We start from the raw sequence: 18,086 nt of genomic DNA on the forward strand, positions 1-18,086 counted from the left end.
TGGATACAAATGTATACAATTCGGATACCAACTGATGGACTGCAACTCAATTCTGGCACTAACCACCCAGTGTTAGAACAGACAATGCTATTTCAAGAGCCACCACAAGACTGCTCTCATTTCAGACCAACTGGCTACAAATCTGGGGGTTCTCACCATCCCCCTTAGGTCTGATAATTTTTTACAACAACTGACAAAACTTAGGAAAGTGCTATACTTAAAATCACAGTTTTATTATAAAGGATACAAATCAGGACCATTCAAATAAAGAGACCTATAGGATGAGATCTAGGAGAGTCTCAGATACACGGCTTCAGTGTTCTCTCCCCGTGGATCACCCTCCGAGCACATCTGTGTGGTCACCAGGCAGGCAGCTGCACCGAGCTGTCCTGGGGGCTTCGGTAAGCAGGCATGATGGATTAAGTCATCGGTCATCCGACTGAACCCAACTGCCAGCCTCTGTCCCCTCTCTGGAGATGCCTCAAAGCCCTGACCCTCTAATCTCTTGGTTGGTCTGCCTGGTGACCCGCTCCCATCCTGAAGCGCAGATGTGATCCAGGGAACTCATGAGTAACTACGCCACTTCTATCACTTTAGGAAAATTCCAAGGGTTTTAGAGGCTCCATGCCAGACACCTGGCACAAATGCTTTATTATACAACACATGTAGATGCTCGATAAATATTTGCTAAGCAGAAAGATACCCTTAAAACACCAGAAATTGCCTGGGGAGAAGGCAATTAGACTCTTAGATTCTTCCGCCTGAGCGATGTATATACCTGTTGAGGAGACAGACACGTTAGGCTGTGAGAGGCCAATACTGTTAAACACTCCAGACCAATGATAAACTCCCCCTGCTCGGGTTTATATTACCAAGCACCCTGATGATCACTTAGCTTTCCCTGCAACTTGTTTATAGAAAGATAATACTAGCCAGACTGACAGGAGCATGCTGGTCTGCCTTAGTCGAATTCTTGTAAATTAATAAAGTTACACTCTGGCTTACATCAGTCAGTCTCTTCGAGTTCTCTGTGCTTTCCACCATTAGTGTGGTGAACCTGCAAGCCAGATGCTACCTCAGGCCCAGCACTGGACCTGGCAAGTTCTTCCAGGCTGGTGCCACCCCAGTAGCTTCTAGGAGCGCTAGGAGCCCATGGGAACCAGCCCGCCAGCTCTCTGCCTCTAACATTTCAGGGTGTGGGCTTCAGGGCATTCACAACATTCCTGTGACAGAAGATTTTCGGGAACACCCCAAACTGGATCTGGGTGACTTGAATATAATCTCAAGCAGGCATGTCCGAGATGTGGTTTTAACTGAGGAAGCTTAAACCTAATGAATGTTATTCCGCTCGACTTGAAGAGTATGTGAAAGAAGGGGATCTGAGGACAGTTATAAATTGGGCCCCAAGAGCATGCACTTCACAGTGCTCATCTGCTCCTGGCCACGGTCTGGAGACACTGACGCTGGTGTACACAGTCCTGCAGTAACGGGAGAGATTTACTATTTGGGAGGAAATAGAGAATTTGCTTCTCTAAAACCTGAATGAGGAAGATTAGCCCACCTTCAGCTGCAATTCCATTTAGTGCTCAATAGGCAACTTTCTGGTTAGTAATTAGACCTCTGAATCACCTTCGCTACATCCTCTCTATTATAAATTAATAAATGCCTTCTGGTTTATATATCTGATTTTTATGAGTTTGGTTAATATGAGTCAGTCCCACAAATCTGACCCACTGACATAATTGAGTTTCAAGCTCAGCAAAGCTGAGGACCAGACTACAGAACATAGTGAGCCGCTTCAACGTACTGTCAGCCTGTCATTAGACAGCCAGGTCCTCTCTAGATAAACACGTTTACCTCACTATCTCCTTCAAACCACAATACACCTAATTCAGGAAACTGCTCTGCAGTATCCCTGAATGATGTTTTCTTCAGATGTCCCCAATGGCCAGGAGCTTCACTGTCATAATTCTTCAAAGCTGTCTGCTCTCTTGGATATCTTCGTTGTTAGAATATTCTTTCTTAAACTGAAGTTAAACCTGTCACTTCAGAAATCCTATCTACTGGTTGTTTCACAAAATACACCAAGTGTTTTTGTGTGCCTAGGCTGCCTATCCTCAGTTCCTTCAAAAGAGCTTGAATATGATGGATCAGTCCAGCCCTCTCACTCCCTATTGGTCTTCCAGCTTTCCAGTGCCTTTCTTGAAAACATGATTCTCCCCTCACCAAACCCTGAATCTGATCAGTCCACTAGCACGATTATTTTTGAGACATCAGATATTAGTGCAGCAAATGTTTTGTTTCCTTTAGCAGCTGCATCCCACTGTTGGCTCATATGCTTGGAATAAAATGCCTTTATCTCCATACATTTTCCCTGCCTTTTGGATTTGAGGCTGTTGAGATGAGAGACACATCGGTAAGATTGTGGGTTTACTATGGTGAGCTTATTTCCCTCTTTGGTGAATGCTGTTTCTGTTCAATCTAAGAAAGAGAGTCCTTAACTCAGGACTAATACAGAGAGCTGTTTCAATAATTGAGAACTAAGCAGTGAGTGAGTTTATTTTTCTTAGAAAGAAAAAAGAAATCCACCTTTCTTGAGGAGATGAGCCATCACTAGAGCGCCCCGTGAGTAAAAGACACTCGGTAAGGGCTTGACGAATCTAGCCACCTAGACACCAATTTCAATAGAGAGAGAGAGTGGGAGGGCGGGGGGAGAAGGAAGGAGGGAGGGAGAAGAAAAGCTATTTTGCTCAAGTTTGGTTTACCTTCTGGTTCTAGAATGTAAGTATTGTATATATAGTAAAATGCTTTAACCAAATCTAAGAAGGATGCAAATGACTTGGTTTTTCTTAGAATCCCCAACACATTCTGGGATGAATTTCTGTCATTTCTTGGAATCCCCTCCCTTCCACAAGCCCAAGCCAGTTTAAGCACTGATTCTGTTTGTTGTTGACTTAATCTAGAAAAAACTTCCTATCACTCATTCTCTCCCACCCTGTCCCTCAGCCCCTCAACACCCTCATTTTCTCCACTTGCCACCCCACCCTGTCCTTCCCCGACCCCAGCCGGCAAATCCACACGGGGTTCTTGTTGAGGATTTGATGTTACCTTTGCTCGCAGATCGCAGGGAAGAGATTCGCAGAGGCACTTTGGGAGGCCATGTGTTTGTCCCCTTTCGGAAGTGGGAGAAATCCCTGCAGCTCAGTTTTGTTCCAGTGGTCTGTTCAGTGAGTGATTCCCGTTTCCCCCAAAGGCTGCCCCTCATTAGCATGAACGGGGGTGGGGGTGTGGAAAAGGGGTGGGGGGAGAGAAAGAGCAAAAGCCCAGGCTGTTTTAGAGCCTGGGAACTGTCTACAAAAATGACAGCTAGAGCGTTCTGGCTCCTCTGCTTGATCGTTGGATCATCTCCCGAAGCCCCAGTGGCGGAGAGAAAAGGTAAGAGGATGAAATGCTGAGCCCTGGAGAGGAGCTGGGATCCGGGGTGGGGTGGGGGTGGGCTGTCTGGGGAGGGGGCGTGAGGAAGGGCGGGACGAGAATGGGGTCAGAGTTTGCAAGAGAGGAAACTCCAGGTCCGTGTTCTTGTTCGAAAGGAGCAAAAAGTGTCCCCAAGATTTTGGGCGTCCTGGCAGCCTTTTCGGAAAGAAGCCAGTTCAGCTACTGCAATGATCTCGAGCGAGCCGGGCAGGCTGGAGAAAACTTTGCATGTTAAGTAGTTGCTCCATCGCAGAGGAAGGAAAGTGTCAAAAGGGGTCGTGGCGCGCTCTCGGGAGCCGCGCAGGCCGGGCTCGCAGGACGCGGCGGGGCCCGCGACCCGCGGGCGCCCAAGGCGAGGGGAGCCGACACCGGGTATTTCTCCGCGCTCCCCGCAGCGGCAACGAAAGGCCTCGGGACACTTGGGTCTCCGAACCACACACAAAATCATGCATGAAATGAAAATAAGTTATTGAGGGAATTAAGAAAGAAGGGATTCTCTGCGGGGAGGTGTTTTTGTTTTGCTTTTATGTGGATGTTCTGCTCCGTTCACTATCTCTGGGAAAAATAGCTTCCGCACCTCACAGGGCAATTTACTTTGGATTATTTTTCCACATGGAAATTGAATGACTTCAGTGGCATTTAACCCAAATATCAGACAATCTTTCCCATGACAACAGATGGCGATATCAATGGGGAAGCAGTTGTGAGGTCAACAGTTGACAGGAATTGGATATCCACCAGGACTTTATTCAGCTGTGTATGGGACAACATTGAACATAATGAGCCGGAATCAACCTCTGCGAAAACACGAACTATAACCAGCTATTACTGCTGGGTGAAAGCTGATTTTAAAGGAGATTGTCAATTTGGCAAAATAAGTCACTTGAAGTGTTGCAAGAGCTGCACATAGGCAGACCAAACTTCAATGCAAGAGGAGAGAAATGCCAAAAATCAGCTGTTAAAACAACAGGAAAAGAAGAAGATGGGGAAAAAAGACAGTTCTTGTGCCTGTTTGAAGGGCACTGGGACCCAGGCACACAGGGAGGTGATATTGTGTAACTGGGCATGGAAAGCTGCCCAGCTTCCAAGCTGACTGAAGCTTGCTCACTAACCTGTCTGCAGAGATGGGAAAAGCATTACGAATTTAAAAAATTTGTTTTCATGCCCTACCATTTAGGGTTTTTTCCTCCACCAAGGAAGGGGTGTGTGCGCTTTTTACGCTTAACCAGGGGCCCTTGCCTCCCAGCCATGCTTTAAAAATCTTTCTTAGCTGTGGCTTACTAGGAAGTGGTGTCCAAGAAGCCAGATAAAGATCCACTCACAAATGCTGGATTCTGCAGAGACCAAGATAACAGTGTAAACACGGATGGGAAAACCAAATAGTTCTGTTGTCAGGGGCGCTCAAACAATTAGGAGAACCTGTAATATGAGAACTTTCCCCCTGGGGTTTGCTCTCGGCACTTTCTCAACAAACTTTACATAGCAAAAAGGCGGATGTTTATATATATATATATATATATATATATATATATATATATATATATATATATATAGTAAAGAAAGAGCAAAAACAGTTTGTTATTTAACTAAAGTTGTCAGTTATGTTTAGTCCTAGAACAAACAGGTTGTTGTAATTCTAAAAGCTACAGATTTGGAAAAAATTCCTTAAAATGAAATGTTCTGTGGAGAGAAACATTAGTTGGCCTCATTCTCGGAGGGGCAAAGACCCTCATCTCCGACTTCCCCTGGAGCCTAGGAAACCTGTGCTCCACTAGGACCAGAAACCGAGGCGCTTTCCCTCCCCTTGCGCAGGGCGCCTCTCTTCCCCACTCCCGTTCTCCCTCCACCCCAGGTCTCCAGGCCTCCGCGTCTCTCCTCTCGCAGGTGCTTGCTAAGTTCACTGTGCCCATCTCCTCGGCCTCCTTTGCCCTCCGCAGCCCGTCCCTTCTAGCCGCCGTCCCGCCCCTCTCGGCCGCCCCAGCCTCCCGCCCCTCCTCCCCCTCCGCTCGCGGCCTCTCCCCTCCCCTCCCACCCTGGCCTCCCTTCCCGGCCTCTCCACCCCTGACGGCTTCCCCAATTCTCTCCCGACAGCCTCGCCGCCGCACAACAGGAAACCCGACCCCGGCGGCGGCCCGAGCGCGGAAGAGACGCCAGGGCCCCGGGCGCAGTCAGCCCCCGAGGCTCCGCGGCGGCCGCATTCGGCCGAGGCCGCTCCCCGCTTCTGGTCTGACCCGCGGCGCCGGAAGCCCCCGCTGCTGGCGGAGAACAGGGTCGGCTTCCGGGAGGCCGTGCGCGCGCCCGCTGGCCCGCCAAGCCCGCGCCTCGCGCAGGCTGAGAACCGCGCGTCGTCGCGCCGCGTGCCCGCGCCGGAGGACTCCCCGAGGCGCGCGCGCGCCCGGTCCCTGCGTTTCCCGGCAGCGAGGCCGCCTGAGCGCGCCGCCGAGGCTTCCGCCGGCCCCGCCCACCCCAACAGACCGCGCGCCGCCGCACCGCCCCCGCTTCCCGCGCCGCCGCCGCGGAGGGACGCGGAGCCCGCCGCCGAGCCCTGCGCGCGCTCCTGCAGGGCGGACCTGGACGAGCGCGAGTCTTTCTGCGCGAGCGAATTCGGTGAGCCCCGCCCCGCAGTCCCTCCCGGGCCGGGCAGCAGAGCCCCGGCGGTGAGGCGAGCCTTTCCGAGCTGAGAGCGCCGGGCTGTGCACGCGGACGTCCCTAAGCCAAACCCTAGAGAAACCCACCCATTTGATCCTGCAGCCCCAGACCCGTTTGGACTCTTTCGTGATGTTAAAAACGCACTGGGGAAAGGAGGAGGAAATGAGCGTTATGCATTTTTCCAAACTCTTTGTTTTTTGAAAGCAGCAGTGAACGGAATCGTGCATGATGTGGACGTGCTCGGCATAGGGATCCGGCTGGTGACTCTGCTGGTGGACCGGGACGGGCTGTACAAGATGAACCGCCTGTATATCACTCCGGACGGGTTTTTCTTCCGAGTCCACATATTAGCCCTAGACGCCTCCAGTTGCAATAAGCCCTGTCCAGAATTTAAACCTGGTATTGAAACTGACCTAAACGACCACTTTATTATATACGCTTTTTATGCCACCATTTGTAATGTGGATGCCACAGCCCGGTGTCGGTCACCCCAGTACCTTTTTTGGGGAGGAGGGGTATTCCAAAAGGAATAGAATCTAGACGACAGGTTTTATTTCGGCTACTCTGGTTTAAGATCTAACAGCGCCCCCCCCCTCCACCACCACCACTCCCGCCTGCCTCCGATTAAAGGTGGTAACAGCATGGATTGGCTTAAAGCAGGCACGCGGTAGATCTGTTGACGGGAGTGAATGACAAGCACAGTAGCCAGAAGCGATGCGTAAGGGTTTCTGTCTAAACCGAGTTTAGAAAAATACTTTTTAAGGTGGCAGGGATAAGGAGCCATACCCACTCCCACGTCTTTCTAGAGATGTGCTTTGGAAAATCCTGCGGTTACATTGTTAGTAGGACATTAGTTCCGTAATGTTGACTGTTTACAGGCTGATCATCTCGTTATTGTCTAAAAGTAACTAGACTGTTTCCACCTGTTGTCTGAGGGTTAAATGTCTTGAGATTCAACATGTGCAGCAGAATTAGATTCAAGCTTAGGTATTTCTTAAAGATCTTATTATTTTCTTATTGTTTCAGTGGCATTTAAAAGACATGAATTTATATTTTGGTTATTTATTTTTTTTGCAGGAAGCAGGTATATTGTGATGGGCCACATCTACCATAAGAGACGCCAGCTCCCTATAGCTCTGCTCCAGGTCCTGAGAGGACGCCTCCGACCAGGAGATGGGCTGCTCAGGGGCAGCAGCAGCTATGTGAAAAGATTTAACCGAAAAAGGGATGGGCAAGTTCAAGGTGCAATTCATACCCAGTGCATTTGAAACCTACAATCCAGGCATTTCTGGATCATATAAGACTGGGAATTCAGCGACAAGACAGGAAAGGTCTATCTTCGTGTAATGGGATCTTCCTTTAGAATAGGGCACACCGCTCCCTAATGAACTAGTTGCATAGTTCCGGTTCTAATCTTAAATTGTCACTTATTTACAAAATGCGTCTTAAATGGTATGCTCTGAGCTCTGTGGCAGTTATTCAACTACAGGGCCAGTTAGTCACACTGCTCAGATAACTGACCTGTCCAGTTAACAGATCACTGCTTCATGTTGTTTATTTTTAATTATTTTAATTTAAATACATTCTTCAGTAGAAATAGTTCACAAAAAACATTTGGTTTTAAATATACAACTCTGAATAGTTTATATCACGTATCAAACCAAATTTCATACTAAAACCATCATCACATTTAAAATTCTGTACATAACAGTTAAGTGCACTAGTCAGACATATGAAATGTCATTTAGATCAAACACTAGGGTCAGAAACCAAGATGAGTATTAAAGTTTTACACTTAAAGAGTACTAAAGGGCTTAGTTCAAGCAAAATGATATTCAAACAAGTGTTCCTGATACACCAAAACGTGAGTTTATTTTCGCTCCTCCCTGCTCCTAAAAACGTGTATTTTGTACCAATCTGGCAGCTATTCCAATGCTAAGCATATTCTGGGTGTATCTAATATCATTTTTCTATTAAGTCCAAGTATCATGTTTGTGTTTGTAAAGCAGTAAATCTTGCCTTGAAATCAGATCTTGGATGCACCTGTTTTTTTAGCCTCACTGAGCTCCAAAGGTTTGGGAAAGAGCCTTTCTCAAACTTACTCCCCAAACCCTGGGACCAATATTCAGTGACAGCTTGCAAGCAAGTGAATTTTAAACACTTTCCAGCTGGTTTTAAGAAGGCTAAATCACGAGCTGAATTTAATATGGATTTTATACGTGAGAACACAAAGACATTAACAGTTTTTTTCCCCCAGAAGATCAAGCTCTGCTTCAGTTAATTCAAAACACTGAGACACCGATAATCTATGGTTGAAGATTACTGTTTAAGGAAAGATAAGAACTGCCCTAGAGAGAGAACAGCCTATTTGGTCTCATAGGAGATGCGCTCAGGGAGTTCACAATATGTCTGTAGGCTGCCCTGGTACACAGTCTTCAATAGCTACCCAGAAACACTGTATATGTAAAGGACATTTAGGACAATAGAGAATTCACGGGGACAGCCTTAAGACCTGAAACTGATTGTGATGGGCAAATACTGTTACCTTTGTCCCAAATTGGAGGCAGAGGTGAGATAAAGTTGAGAGGTTTTGAGTATTCTATGGTAAAGCATCAGTGATTTTTAGAGAATTTTCCAAAAATGAGTCTTGCCCAAACTTACTAAAAGCTGGTCTAGAATTGCTTCTTGGAAGTCAACTGCACCATTACACAAACTATTGGCAGCAGCGTATGCAGTGAATGAAGAACTTCTGGGTTAGTTTTAAGATAAAAATTAAAAGAAACATTCAGTAGCACCAGCCACAAAAATCAAAGCTGAATTTTTACATAGCAAAAGATTTAGTGGTGATTTTAAGTAACATGGTGGGGAAAAACTACAAAATGGCCAAAAAGATAAATTATTGGATGGTTAGATGTTAAGAGCATAAAGAGTTATAAATAGCTCTGCTTTAAAAGAGAGGAAAAACACTTTCACAGAAGCCTGAGGGTTAGGGTTTGATTAGACTGATAATACTGTTTCTGAAAAGTTCTGTTAACTTAAAAATCACTAGAACCATGTGACCTGTGTGATACTTGGAGGTCACACAGTTAGTACTCACACGCTGCAAACACAAGCAGGCCAGATTTTTAGAAACTGCCTCATTAAAATTAAGGCCATCATTCAAGAACATGTGTTGCCTGGAGGCAATCAGTGGTAGGTGCCAGCATGTACACAGAAGACAGTGAGGAACAGACTGGTAATTCCAGAGTAACAAAACAGGTTAAGCATCCCATTTTCAAAATTCAGTCAGTACACCTTTGATACAATCCCTAATTTTATGAAGACCTTCAATTAACAAATTCATTGTAGTTCCTAATCCTCTAATCTGACTGATAGATTTTTCTTCATACATGGGGTTGTGCTTCAAAGACTAGACTACATGCACACGTTATAGTCTCATCAATAAAACAGTCTGTTGCCTTTCAGAGCAACTCAATAGCATCCCTTCATCGAATTCTTTTGGTAGATAAAGGTCTATAAAACATACACTTTTTTTGGTATTAGTTTTTACTTTAAAAATAAGAAGGTATCTTTGGCACTGTTTATATTTCTCCTAATATTTTTAAGGTTGATCAAACACATGTATATGCCAACTGCCTATGATGTATAACCTCGATTTCAAGTACAGGACTTTATCATTTAAAAAACGTAACAATTCTTCAGTTGATTTCGGTCCAAACTGGATTAAGTGAGGTGTGTTCTAAGATTTTTTTTCCAGTATCTAAGTACCAGAAGTACCTCAGAATATTTCAAATTAAAAATATTCATGGCTGCCTTTGACCCCCCAAGTGCTTTTAAGACATTACTTTGCCCATGAGATACCAACCATTCTCATTTTCAGGACTAGAAATCTGAGAATTATGGGTAATAGCCTCAATCATGAGAAGAGTGCTACAATAGTCATGTAGCTTTGTCTAGCTCAGCCTGTAAGCACACATTTAAGTCCCCAGGTTGGCTCTTTAATATCAGAAACACAAAAAGATGCAGGGAGTTTGCCTAACAGAAAAGAATAGAAACAGGGAAAGAACTTCTGTTTGCAGATCTTAGGAAGGTATACAAATACCAGGAAATCTCAATGTCTTTAACATTCCAGGCCAGTTGAGATATAAAAAGGTAATTTTTACATTAGAAAATATCTCTGAAAGTTCACAACTTTTTAACCTACTGCAGGACATTAACTAAAATACAAATCCTGCAGAATTTGGATAGGAGAGAAAAACCTTGTCAGTATCATGAAAATATTTTTTATGAAATAGTTTCAAGGACTGTGAATTTGGCAGATGAAACATAAGCACTGAAAATACTTTTGATCAAGGAAATGTACTGATGCAAATTAAATGTATTTACAAGCCCAAAGACTGGGTAGAAAAATCCTAACAGTATCACAAATGTACCTTCTATTATTACTTGGATTATGGAAAGCAAAATATCTGTAATATGTGTATCTTAAAAGCTTGTCAAAGAATACTCATAGAAAAGCAGCTATTGAAGCTCAGTATGCAGTAAGAACGTATGCTTTTCAAAAATCACTTTTGAAAGACTAAAGCTCTGTATTGATAAAACTATAAAATGTCTATGTATTTCTATACAGAAATTGCAAAAGGCTTTATACTATTAAATACACATATGGAATTAACATCTTCCTGGTCTGAGGATTCCTATAAAATTTACCTTTTTGGTACAATTTGACAATGCCAACAGCACAAAAAATATATCAACCAACCAACCACTGTTTAATTTAGAAACTGCACCAAATCCAATGTCAAAAACATTACTTTATTTTTCTAGGATGAAATGTCCTATTACGTACAAAAGGAATTGCTGTTTAGAATTTGCCACAATCTGTTAAAAACATAGCATCTATTGCCTAGTTAGGAAAGTTCTTGCTGCAACAAGTTTTAAATGATGAAGCCCATTTATCTCTATATCTATTTATGTATATGTGAATAAATAGTACAGAAATACTGTGACATGAGATGCAGAATTAGTTTTATAATTCATTAAAATGTATGATTCTTGCATCAGCACAGTACATACAATATGTAACATTTTTTAAAAGTAGGACAAAATAACCTGTTTATATTTGACTACTTCCATGTTAATATTGTAAGCAAAAACTTTTGTTTTCATATTGAGCAATTAGTCTCTTTAGTTTGTAAGCATAGGTGTGACATTTTTATGTACAAAAGGAATGGGCTTCATTAGATAAAATTAACCCAGACTAACCTGTACACCTGAGTTTGTAATGAGAAAGAATTGGGAGCTGGAGCAACATTTTTAAGAAACTAATGTCTGGGAAAGGTTTTGCATAGCAGGGTGAAGATTCAACAGAAGGAAACTTAAAAAACGTAACTGGATAAATTCCAGAACTTGGTGAGACAAAGCTAATCTGAATTAGTGCAAAATCTAGTAAAACTTTTGCAAAGCTGCATATACCAACTATGGCAGATGTTACAGAAGCTATTATTACAATGCAGTTACACAATGTGTAAGGTTAGAACACCAAAAGGAAAAACATGCAAAATACCTTCTTTTGTTATTCCCACTTTGTCCCTCTGCTTACACTACCTTTTCTTATGCAGTAAAAAAAACCCCAAACAACTCAACCAACAAACAAAAAAATACAGAAAGGATGGAGTCATCTAAAAAATGCCCTTCATAAAATATTAAGTAGCTGTCTAAAACTAGGAATTTCCCTAGTATCATATAAAGTACAGATGAAGGCAATATGTATTTTGTCACATTACCTTCTTTTATTAGTATGATCAATTGATGCAACAGGATTGGCACCCCTGAAGATTTTTCTTCAAAGTGATGACAATGGGCTGGGAATTATAAAATGAAGGGCCACTACCATCCTGGAAACCCAAGTACAACTAGATTCTTCTGCCTTTTATTTACCTTGCAGCCCTCCCTTTCCCCTCAGAGGCTTACAGGCATCATTAGCGCACAAAGACACCGTCTGTGGGAGAAAAATGATCTCCATTTATTTTGTTTCATATACATCCATAGTTGAATTTTAATACAAAAAGAAAAAAATTAGAATCTGACAAATGTTTACAAACAAGATACCTTCAAATAGATTTTACTCATTTTAGCCTGGTGCAGAGTAAATGACAAACTGTACGGTTATAGTCAAGGCAACAGAGTCTGTAGTCCAGGACCACTTAACCCAACCTTTATGAAAGCTTAATTTTTATCTACCATGAACAATAAACTCATTGTTGATTCCCAGTGGTGTGTGTGTGTGTGTGTGTGTGTGTGTGTGTGTGTGCACATGTGTACATAGCAGCTCCTTTCATAGAAAGAAAAGACATCTAGAGGTCATCTTGTACTTTTACCTACAGGAATCATGATAAGATACAGAGTGGCTTACATGTAACTGGGACTGGATTTTATAAGAAAAAATAATTAGCTGACAAATGAGGGCAGCAATAAAAAAGCGTCTTTTTTGCAACAATAAATAAATACAGTCAAAAGTTTTCTGTGAGACTCTAAACCAGCTTCTTCACTGAAGAGCAGACGTGGCATTTCCATGGAGTTATACTTGACCCCATAATATCTTTTTTTCTTGCTTTCTTTTTTCTTTTTTTCAATAAACAAAGTTTTCCCGCTTCTGCCACAATAGTAAAACCATTTGATCTTGACAAGATAATGGTGTCGTTGACTTTGCTTTTCCCTTGTCCGTTGGACAAAATTGGCCAAGAATATAATTGGACTGTTATGACCAATAAAAACGAAGTTTAGGTCAAGTCTTGTCAGGATAACCTGACTAAAAACATCTGGCTCCTTAATTTAAAATAGTTCAGACAACCAGATTCTTGCTGTTTTATGTTAGATTAACACGCTGAACTTTAAGAAGCTGTAGACTGCAGTTTGTTGTTATGAGACCTACAGAATATAGAGAAAAGGGAACAATTAAGCACCCTTCACTTCTTAAAACAATGCTTTCTTTATGTGGGTGCCAAGGTCAGTCTGTCTGGGGGAAGCAGCCATGTTATTTCATTCACCCTCGGCAAGCAATATACAAAAACAAGTAAGAAATTTTTAACCTATAATACTAAAAATTTTCACTGTGCACTAAATGGTCACTGGAAAAAGTCATTATTAAAAAAATATGTATATATATGTTTGTCTAATAAAGTTTACAACATTTTAGCCAAGGGGACAAATTGAGACATTTACACAAGTGTTTCCATTGTGGTAAAAGATGTGTGTGTGTGTGTGTGTGTGTGTGTGTGTGTCTATTTACACTGATGTGTGGAATATGAAGGGAAAAATTTATGCTAAATAAAAAAAAACAGTAGTATTGAAGTCACATTTTTCTATTAAAGTCCAGAAAGTCTCCTTTCTAGTTTCACAGCTTTATTCACAACTTTTGTTAGTAAACCAAATTACTGTACAATTACCAGGACTAAGTCAAAGTATTTTCTTTTGCAATAGTGTATATAAATACAGTATTCCAGGAGTTTACAATTTTTAGATACATTGTTCAACATGGCTGCTAAGATAAACTGTTTACTACTATACATCTTTTTTAACATTAAAAAATTATATTAACTAAACCGAACTTTTTTGGGGCAGTTTTGAATTAGGTAATTATGTGGTACAATAAAAGAAAGAGTGACCCAACATCCAGTTCTGATTCCAGTTAAAAATTCAGACTAAAGATATCACAATCTGTAAGAAAAGAAAGGACATGGATGGTATAAATGATGAATTATAATAAAGTACAGTAATGAAAATAATGTGCAAATAATGCTGGAGATAAATTAAAAATGGGGAAAATATGGCAAAGGAAATGCTAGAAATCCATAAACAATGACTGTTCACATATATATTTCATTCTGCCTTAAATCTGGAAATCAACGAAAATTCCCTAGTATCTCCTCACATTTCACTTTTATTTATTTAAGCAGAATTGAGCAAACTTCTTATTCAGCTCCCATATTGTCTAATGAAAAATACACAAGCTCAAATTTAATAAAAACCTACGCAGAATAACACAGGCGGCCAGCTCTCTTCAGCGCCCCCTGCCGGGAAGACCCGGCACCGGGGCCACCTGTCCTTCGGCAGCAGCCATCACTCCCACTCCACGCACTGCCTGCGAGCCTGGCAGCAGAGGGGTGGGATTCAAACCCTCTCAGCTTCCACTTCATAGTTACCACCAAAGGCCAAAGACTTTCCAATTTAAAAAAAGGGTTTTAGAAATTAAATCGGAGGACTAACTGCACAAGACATAAATAAAAAAGCTGGGAGGCACCTTTCAGTTGTGGTCCTCTGTCCTATCTTTACTCAACCTGAAGTCCAAGCTCCCTAGGATCAACTACTTTAGAACTTTAAGGTCTTCAGAAGCTAGATTTCTTAAAATGCTATCTGTTTTATCAACTCTGTACTGTTTAAATCCAGTTACGGCAAATGACCGCTGCGGTCATGTAACCATTTTCCCACTTCCCTTCTTCAGTCAAGTTTTATTCCCCTATAATCTTAAATCTTTCTGTGCTTTGTCTATAAGCTGATTCTAAAAGTTGACAATCAATAGTGTTTACATTATTACTACATAGGTATTTTCTCTGTAGCACCTACTCCTTTGCTAAGAGGGTGGGCATTCTTAGCACTCCTATGCAACTTTTTGTTCTTTCATGGAGTTTCTGCCTTTCATTTTCCCCCGTATACTCTTAGACAAGTTGTCTAATGTCTGAGTCATTCCTCCCCAACCCCTCTTGGGAATGCTGTTCTCCTGCTCCACTTTGGACTGCTTGCTTCATAGGCCTGCTGTACCAATGTCACCCTGAGTCAGAGTAAGTTTCTTACTGCTTTCCTGAACCTCTTGCTTCCTGGATCCAAGACCTTGTGTTTTCTTGATTTGCTTCTTTATTTTGCTAGTGTACATCTTAAGATAAATAGCTAAGAAAGGATACATGGGAAGGGGGCCCTTTCTGAGTTCTTACATGACCGAAAATGTATTTATTCTGCCTCTACACTTAATTGCTTGGCTGGACAGAGACTTCTAGAATGAAAATAATTTCTCTTCAAACTTTTGGATTTACTCCTCCATAATCCTCCAGCACTCCACGACAAGTCGGATACCAACTTAATCCAACTTCATTCTTATTACTTTATAGGTTGTCTGTTCTATCCTCTGTAAATGCTCCCAAGAGCTTCTTTTATCCTTAGCATCTGGAGAGTTTACAGTGATGGATATGCAGGATGGACCCTTTTCCACTTGTCCAGCTGGCTCATTGTTTGCTTATTAATTGTCCTCCATGCCAAACCCCACTCCTCCAACCCCCACCCTGTCTCCTTGCCCCACAAAAATGTAAGCTCCATATAAAACAGGAGCTTTATTTTATTCACTGCTATATTCAATATCTGTGACACAGCAGGGTCTCAGAAACCATTTGATGAATGAATTTATTTGGCTTGGATTTGAAGTCTCGTGCCTCTCATCAGCTCAGGAAATTTTTCCCATTATTAGTCTTTTGATAATATCCTCTCCTTTGTCTTGTTTTTTTTCTGGAATTTCCATTAAGTGAATACTCAATACTCTATTACACTTTCTTTCATATTTTTCATCTTTTTGTTCTTTACATTGGGAGTTTCACTGGTTATAATAAGCTTAAATTATTTCCAGTCACTCTTTTCCTGGTGGTTCTTTATTTCTATACCTTGTACACCATCTTTTTCTGATGAAGTATGTTCTAAAATTTCTCTCAAGATATGGCTTGGAGGCTTGTTTTGTTTTTTTTAAAGTTCTCTTTTGTTGTCTCTGTAATCTTTCTGCTAGACTGTGACTTTTCTCTTACACTGCAGTCTTTCTTTACACATCTGGCTGTCCCTGGCTGTCTGTTCACACTTAAAAAGAGTAAGTTAACAGACCAGATAGGTGCCTTCGGTGCCCTGGTGTACGAGTAGGGCTTACTGACTGGCAGGTTTTGCTTTACATGGGGGTTTCTCAATCTCAGCCCTGCTGACACGTCAGGGCTGCGTAGCTCTCTGTTGTGGGGGGCTGTCCTGTGCACCACGGGATGTTCAGCATCATTTCTGGCCTCTGCCCACCAGATGCCAGTACTTCCCACCTCTAGGTGTCACAGACAACAATGTCTCCAGGCATTGCTAAATATCCCTTGGGGGATGGGGGTGGATAAATTATCCCTGTTGAGAGCTAGAACTGTAGGGTGAGGGGACTAGGATCCCAGCCTTTCAGAGGTCAAAGGATTTTACTTTGGGTCCAAATCTCTTTTGTCTAATTTTCTGTGAACAGTTTATTACATTTTTTTAGGGAAGAACCCAGTGTTCTTCGAGGTCTCTGGGCTCCTACACAGGTCTGCACAGTGTTTGGGGGGGATGACTAGGCCATGCACAGACCTTTGATTAACCCATCTCTTTTCCTTCTCTCTTGCCTTCTATTATATTTTGGAATCTCCATGTCAGAGGCCTTCTGGGGTCCCTCATCTCTTCTGAAGAACCTCGAGGAGTCTGGGCTGTGCTTTGCCTGGCTTCATCAGTTAATCCTTTTCTATCTGCTTTCTGTATTCCAGAATCTTTTGAAATCTCATCAGTAACTTCTACTATACTCTTTCACTACTCTGAGTTTATCCCTTTTTAATCCATTATTTTCCTGGGGATTCTATCATGTTGAGTAAATCTGCTTTCATTTTAAGTTTTATAGCAAATAGTTTATCAGATATGGGATGATAAAAATTGGTAAGTTTTACAAAGAACCCAAGAAGGGGACTAACAGTTACCAAAGGGAAAGGGACTGGGGAGAATGGGATGGTACGGAGGGATAAGGGCGGGAAAGAAGAAAGGGGGTATTATGATTAGCATGTATAATGTGGGGAGGGGGCACAGGGAGGGCTGTGCAACACCGAGAAGACAAGTAGTGATTCTACAGCATCTCACTACACTGATGGACAGTGACTAATGGGGTTTGCAGAGGGGACTTGATTAAGGGGAGAGCCTAGTAAACATAATGTTCTTCATGTAATTGTAGATTAATGATAACAAAATTTTTAAAAAAGTTAAAAAAAATTGGAAAGTTTTAGAGATTTTGTAAAGTCTCTTTGTTCTTGGTCTATAGCCTGCTTGCCTTCCTACCAACCTAGTCTCCTTTATTTGACTATAGCTTTTATTCCTTTGCTAAGAAGGTAACTGGATACTTCCATTAGGGTTGTCTTTCACTTTCAGTTTATGTAAACTGAGTCTGCAACACAATTCTTGATGTATCTTGCTACAGGAGGAAAGAGACAAAACACCCCAGAGATTACTGGGTAGAAGAGAATCAATGGGTACAGCACAGATTCTTACACTTTGGTATGCAGAGTCCTGGCGGGTGGGGGTTCACTGGATAACAGAGATGCCAGGCCTCAAACCAGCCAAGATCTACCTAATCTGATTACTCAGGGTAGACTGAGTATGTAGGCTGGTGGATGGAGGATAGTGAACAATGAATCTCATGGGCTACAGAGTGGGAGCAACTACAACAGGAATGGAAAACGGGTCTATGCTGGAAAGAAGAAAGTCATGGGTTTGAGAAGAGCATCTAAGGTTCACAGGAGAAGCCACGGAGGTCATAGTACCTGAATATCATGCAAAGTTCCGTGATGCTTTTACGTTACTGGAGAGTCAAAGAAAAGGTCTGTAGATTTAGAAGTCTAGTTTTAGTTTTGCCCACAGGGAAAAATATCCAGAGAAAGAAAGCATTTTATGACTTCAAAGATATGACAAACATGAATTATGGAGAAAGTGCTTAAATCCTCCCTTCATGGTCTTCCCTTTATGCTACAGAAGAGTAATTTTTATACTTCCATAAACTCAACGACAGCAAGAGCTCTGTCTTACTACTGTCTTTGTATGTATGTGCTCCATGGCATTTAATATAGCATCTTGGATTCTGTTAGCATTTGATAAATGTTTTTTGA

The 18,086-nt window shown here is 42.2% G+C and overlaps 2 protein-coding genes across 17 annotated transcripts in view; one reads left to right on the top strand and one right to left on the bottom strand.

Annotated features, from left to right (window-relative positions):
• Positions 1–3,090: 3,090 nt before the first annotated feature.
• On the top strand, positions 3,091–10,803 carry C4H17orf58 (chromosome 4 C17orf58 homolog). The gene is made up of 4 exons (XM_036997522.2): positions 3,091–3,435; positions 5,566–6,081; positions 6,331–6,522; positions 7,201–10,803. The coding sequence occupies exons 1-4, from the start codon at positions 3,102–3,104 to the stop codon at positions 7,389–7,391; spliced, it is 1,233 nt and encodes a 410-aa protein (XP_036853417.2). The 5' UTR covers positions 3,091–3,101; the 3' UTR covers positions 7,392–10,803.
• A 1,322-nt stretch (positions 10,804–12,125) lies between these two features.
• The window catches only part of BPTF (bromodomain PHD finger transcription factor), a 156,360-nt gene continuing 150,399 nt past the window's right edge, over positions 12,126–18,086 (bottom strand). For 15 of the 16 annotated variants that reach the window (XM_036997508.2, XM_036997506.2, XM_036997514.2 and 12 more), the window contains one exon: positions 12,126–13,053. In XM_036997508.2, the coding sequence (XP_036853403.2) occupies positions 13,017–13,053 (37 nt within the window). In that variant the 3' untranslated portion in view covers positions 12,126–13,016. Of the gene's footprint in view, positions 13,843–18,086 lie in introns of all 16 variants that reach the window. The other variant, XM_036997507.2, reaches the window with a different exon arrangement.

This window comes from Manis javanica, chromosome 4 (assembly GCF_040802235.1).
Source record: "Manis javanica isolate MJ-LG chromosome 4, MJ_LKY, whole genome shotgun sequence".
In the NCBI taxonomy this organism is placed as follows: Eukaryota; Metazoa; Chordata; class Mammalia; order Pholidota; family Manidae; genus Manis; species Manis javanica.

Bases quoted from the DNA above. Each gene is read 5' to 3' on its own strand.
- C4H17orf58 (XM_036997522.2), top strand. From the start codon at position 3,102: ATGTTACCTTTGCTCGCAGATCGCAGGGAAGAGATTCGCAGAGGCACT. The intron at 3,436-5,565 runs GTAAGAGGATGA...CTCTCCCGACAG, and splicing joins CCCAGTGGCGGAGAGAAAAG to CCTCGCCGCCGCACAACAGG. The intron at 6,523-7,200 runs GTATTGAAACTG...TTTTTTTTGCAG, and splicing joins CTGTCCAGAATTTAAACCTG to GAAGCAGGTATATTGTGATG.